This window comes from Asparagus officinalis, chromosome 2, assembly GCF_001876935.1.
Source record: "Asparagus officinalis chromosome 2, Aspof.V1, whole genome shotgun sequence".
Lineage (NCBI taxonomy): Eukaryota > Viridiplantae > Streptophyta > Magnoliopsida > Asparagales > Asparagaceae > Asparagus > Asparagus officinalis.
Window position 1 is genome coordinate 83,845,715 of NC_033795.1, and position 4,829 is coordinate 83,850,543.

At 38.7% G+C, this 4,829-nt stretch overlaps 2 protein-coding genes across 2 annotated transcripts; one reads left to right on the top strand and one right to left on the bottom strand.

Annotated features, from left to right (window-relative positions):
* On the top strand, nucleotides 2,251-3,095 carry LOC109829701 (germin-like protein 9-3). Its single transcript, XM_020396742.1, has one exon. The coding sequence runs from the start codon at nucleotides 2,251-2,253 to the stop codon at nucleotides 2,926-2,928; it is 678 nt and encodes a 225-aa protein (XP_020252331.1). The 3' UTR covers nucleotides 2,929-3,095.
* Nucleotides 4,182-4,487, bottom strand: LOC109831460 (aquaporin SIP1-2-like). The gene has a single exon (XM_020398780.1). It carries the CDS (start codon nucleotides 4,485-4,487, stop codon nucleotides 4,182-4,184), a length of 306 nt encoding a protein of 101 aa, XP_020254369.1.

Below are 4,829 nucleotides of genomic sequence, written 5' to 3' on the forward strand. Positions count from 1 at the left end.
ATTTAGGAAGTCAAGAAAAGATTCTTCAAACAACGCCAACCACTCGTGGTTAATCAATACTCTTTCCAGCTTAACATAATTTCTACTCCCAACTTGTGATTTGTCACTCCACTTATATTTACGACCAATATATATGTTGCAAATCATGCACATAATCCTATCATGAAAGTCGAATATTACCATCAAACTCATGCATGTAATCCTGAATGCATTACTGCTTTAGCATCAATGACTTCACTCAAGCAAAGACTTATAACTGCCAATTTCAGTAACATCCAACAGAAAAGACATGCAGAATTTTTTTTTCTCAGAAAACAGACATGCATGCTTATGGTTAAGAAAGAGCTTTGGATGACCATTAATAGAAAATGTCCTTGCTGATACTATCAGAAATTTTCTTTCTGATAGTATCGACACTTCCCTTTTCCTTGATGTCCTTGCTGATGCATCCTTTTAAGATTATAATGTATCATAAGGTTGCTTCTGATGTTAACCGCTAAAACCATCAATAGAAAATGTATAATCAACCTATCAACTCCCTGAGGACATGCATAGCAATTTCTCAGAATGGTGTCAATTTATTTGAGGTTGATGAGGTCTTATATTATTTGACTCAGTTCTACATGATAACATTGTCAGATTAGGAGTTCATGATACTCCTTGATTTCTGCTGAAACAATATGACTGGTACGTCTTCCGTTTTTTCTCCCCCAACTAGTCCTCATTCTGTTCTTAAAAGCATAACCCTAGTTAATTAATTTGCAAAAGATGTCATGATCGAATTCATTGGATACTATTGCTGATTGCATCGATTATGAGGTGCAAAAGTGTCCCTCGGAGAGTAACCAAATTCAGTTACTCCTATAGTCCAACAACATTCCTGAAATTTTGTCGTAACTATAAGCTTTCTGATAACCAGAACAATACAAAATACGAAATTAGCATATGACACGGTTATATCAATGAGAACTACTGTTAGACTTAACGAACACTGATTGATACAGTGAAAAGGACATGGTTCTTGTTACTAATAGAGATAAGAATAGTGTCGTAAAGAAAGAGGATTCATGCCGACAATCTAAAGATTGTTATAAAGTTTTTAGTATAGAAGTTGTTATTGAAGGGGGAAAAAACAAATATGCAGATGTCAATTAACAGTATCCGAGGCACCATTAGACCCAGTCAATTACTCATCTTTAATCATCTATTTCATATAAAGAGGATTCACGTAGACAATCTAATGATTGTTATACAGTTTTGGGTGAAAGATGTTATGAAGAGAGGATGATAACTGTCTTACATAGAAGAATAAAAATAGACGCTATTGATCAAAGAACAAACAGTAGCAAGTTCTTGGAATCGGATCGATCTTTTGAGATTGACAGAGTATTCTATTTGTTGATTCCCACTCCAATTTTGACTCACTCGTAAATTATTATATCCTTAGCTACTGTTTCTTGTAGAAAGGTGTTATGAACATAAATTAATGGAACCATAACCTGAATGCATTATGAGTTTTAGTATCAAAGAATCGAATTCGCTCATGCAAAAAATACTGTTAATTGACAATCTGAACATTGTTATAAAGTTCTGAGTGAAAGTTGTTATTAGAGGTAAAACCTATGTGCAGATGCCAATTAACAGTATCCGAGGCACTATTAGACCCAGTCAACTACTCATCATTAATAATCTATTTAGGATAAAGAGGATTCACGTAGACAGTCTAAAGATTGTTATACTGTTTTGGGCAAAAGATGCTATGAAGAGATGATGATAACTGCCTCATATAGAAGAATAAGAATACCATATGTGAATATGTAAACACATCCTTGTAGTTATTTATTGTTACTCATCAATAAACGCCATATCTCAATACTTTATCAACTATATACAGCCCAACATGATTTTTTGTCTATTCCTTTCTTGGAATTAGCTTAGACTAGAGCATAAAAGAATCCTGAGCAAGAAGCACGCATAACTTACAACACCTTGAAGTTAATTCTAACTATATAATACACGTGCATTGTGCTACAGCCGGCAGTCCATTATGGATATTCATTCATACCAGCTCTGCACCCTTGATGTCTTCATCCCCCATGAAAGCCTATTTATACCCCTCACATCCTTCAACGTAACTCATCATCGAGTAAATCATCCATCATTAGCTCTTCAAACTGAGACATGGCTTTCAATTTATCTCTAGTTCTAGCAATAATTTCCGCAACAATTTTGATCTCTTCAAACTGAGACATGGCTTTCAATTTATCTCTAGTTCTAGCAATAATTTCCGCAACAATTTTGATCGCGAATGCTGCAGATCCAGACATTTTATCTGATTTCATAGTCCCCAATGGAGTCACCCCAGATGCCAACTTCTTCACCTTCAAAGGTCTGAAACAATCTCTCTGGGGTTCCCCCAATAATGCAACCTTTAAAGTAACGAAAGCTAGCCAAATTGAATTCCCGGCTTTAACAGGCCTAAGTGTGTCCTATGCTTCACTTCAATTTGCCTGTGATGGCATAAACCCCCCTCATACTCACCCTCGCTCTGCTGAGCTCTTGCTCGTCATCCAAGGACAGCTTGAGGTTGGTTTAGTCGACTCTAGCAACAAGCTTTTTGTTCAAGTTCTTGAGACCGGTGACATGTTTGTGTTTCCAAAGGGTTTAGTGCACTTCCAGGTGAACAAAGGCAAGTATCCTGCTGTCGCTCTATCGGCATTTGGAAGTGCTAATGCCGGTACTGTTTCTGTGAACAAAGGCAAGTATCCTGCTGTCGCTCTATCGGCATTTGGAAGTGCTAATGCCGGTACTGTTTCTCTTCCCAATACATTGTTTGGAAGTGGGATCGACAGTGAGGTGCTGGCTAAGTCATTCAAGACTGATGTTCAAACCATTGGGAAGATTGTTTCGGGTGTTACCTCAAATTGAGATGGTTCTGAGGTCTGTGGAGTTATTTGTTTGTGTCAGTTATGTTTGTTGTGTGTTTGATTGATTGCATCGGTGTCGCACAGTTTGTTTAATGTTTCTCATTGTTTGTTCTTTGCTAATCTTGTTTAAGATTATAATGTATCATAAGGTTGCTTCTGATGTTAACCGCTAAAACCATCAATAGGAAATGTATAATCAACCTATCAACTCCCTGAGGACATGCATAGCAATTTCTCAGAATGGTGTCAACTTATTTGAGGTTGATGGGGTCTTATATTAATTGACTCAGTTCTACATGATAACATTGTCAGATTAGGAGTTCATGATACTCCTTGATTTCTGCTGAAACAACATGACTGGTACGTTTTCCGTTTTTTCTCCCCCAACTAGTCCTCATTCTGTTCTTAAAAACATGACCCTAGTTAATTAATTTGCAAAAGATGTCATGATCGAATTCATTGGATTGTATTGCTGATTGCATCAATTATGAGGTGCAAAAGTGTCCCTTGGAGAGTAACCAAATTCAGTTACTCCTATAGTCCAACAACATTCCTGAAATTTTGTTGTCGAAAAAAACCGGGCCGGGCTTTCTGACCGTTTATGCCGTGCCGGCCAAAACGGTCAAAAAACTGACCGTTTTGACCGGGTCGGACCGGCCAAACGGTCATATTTGGCCATTTGACCGATTTTCTCCTTAAAAGTCAGGGGTGGCAAACGGGTCGACCCGGCCCATATAAAATTTAACCCGACCCGTATAAGTGTGATCTGACCCAACCCGTTTAATAAATGGGTCAATGTGATCCGACCCTATTATTAAACGGGTTACCCGACCCGACCCATATAACCCGAATAACCCGTTTATCTAATACAAGACATATCCTAACACAGTAACACATATAACTAATAAAAAAATTTATACAAGCACAAAAGAACACATCTTGTAAGCTCTTTAGACAAAAACTAGCATTACTCACAACATGAAGTTATTTCAAAGACATATTCAGTATTTAAATGTACTTCAACGAATTAAAGAGAAAGTGTGTGTGTGTGAGAGAGAGAGAGAGAGAGCAACCTTTTGGAATTAAAGGCAAGAATAACTTGACATTTTGCTTTCATCTCAAAATTAAAATATCCAAGGATATATTGCAGATAACTCCCCCAGTCTTCAACTAATTAGCACTGAACGTGTTGGTAGTTTAGAAGAATAAATTGCAAATAGCCACCCAAAAATCATTAACAAAACCAAAATTCAACTAAAGAAAAATCGTCGAAACCTGAGCGGGGAATCTGAGGGCCATGGAGAACAAGCTGTCCTTGCTGACTCCGGCGGCGTAGAAAGCGGCGGTGTTGGCAGGATTGAAGCTGGCCTTGCCGAGGAGCTTGGAGATTTGGCTGAAGATCAAAAGCAGGGCGGTGATCAAGAGAACGGTGATCCGAGGGAGGCTCTTGAGCTCCAAGTGCCTGGTGATAACCGCCGTCATGGGGCCCACTGTGGAGATGCAGAACATCCATAGGAATGTTATCACGCCGTCGCCGATCGCAGCCTTGAGCGCCTCCATCGGGGCGATGGGGGTGTTGAAGGAATTGGTTGGGCATAAGAACCGGACAAATTTTCAAAACCAACCTATTTGGACTTTTATTCCCCAAAAACGACCCCATTCAAAAATAATTGCAAAAACCGACCTGGTTTCTAAAACTGAATGGGGTCGTTTTTTGGGAATAAAAATCCAAATAGGTTGGTTTTGAAAATTTGTCCCATAAGAACCACGGTGGGATTTTGAAGGGCCATGGCTTTTCTTTCTCCCTGCGGCTTTTTTTTTTCCTTTCTCTAGAGCGGCGCGCTTATGAGGGGCTGTTTGGTTGTTGTTGGTAAAGTTGTGTATTTATGACGCAACTTGGAA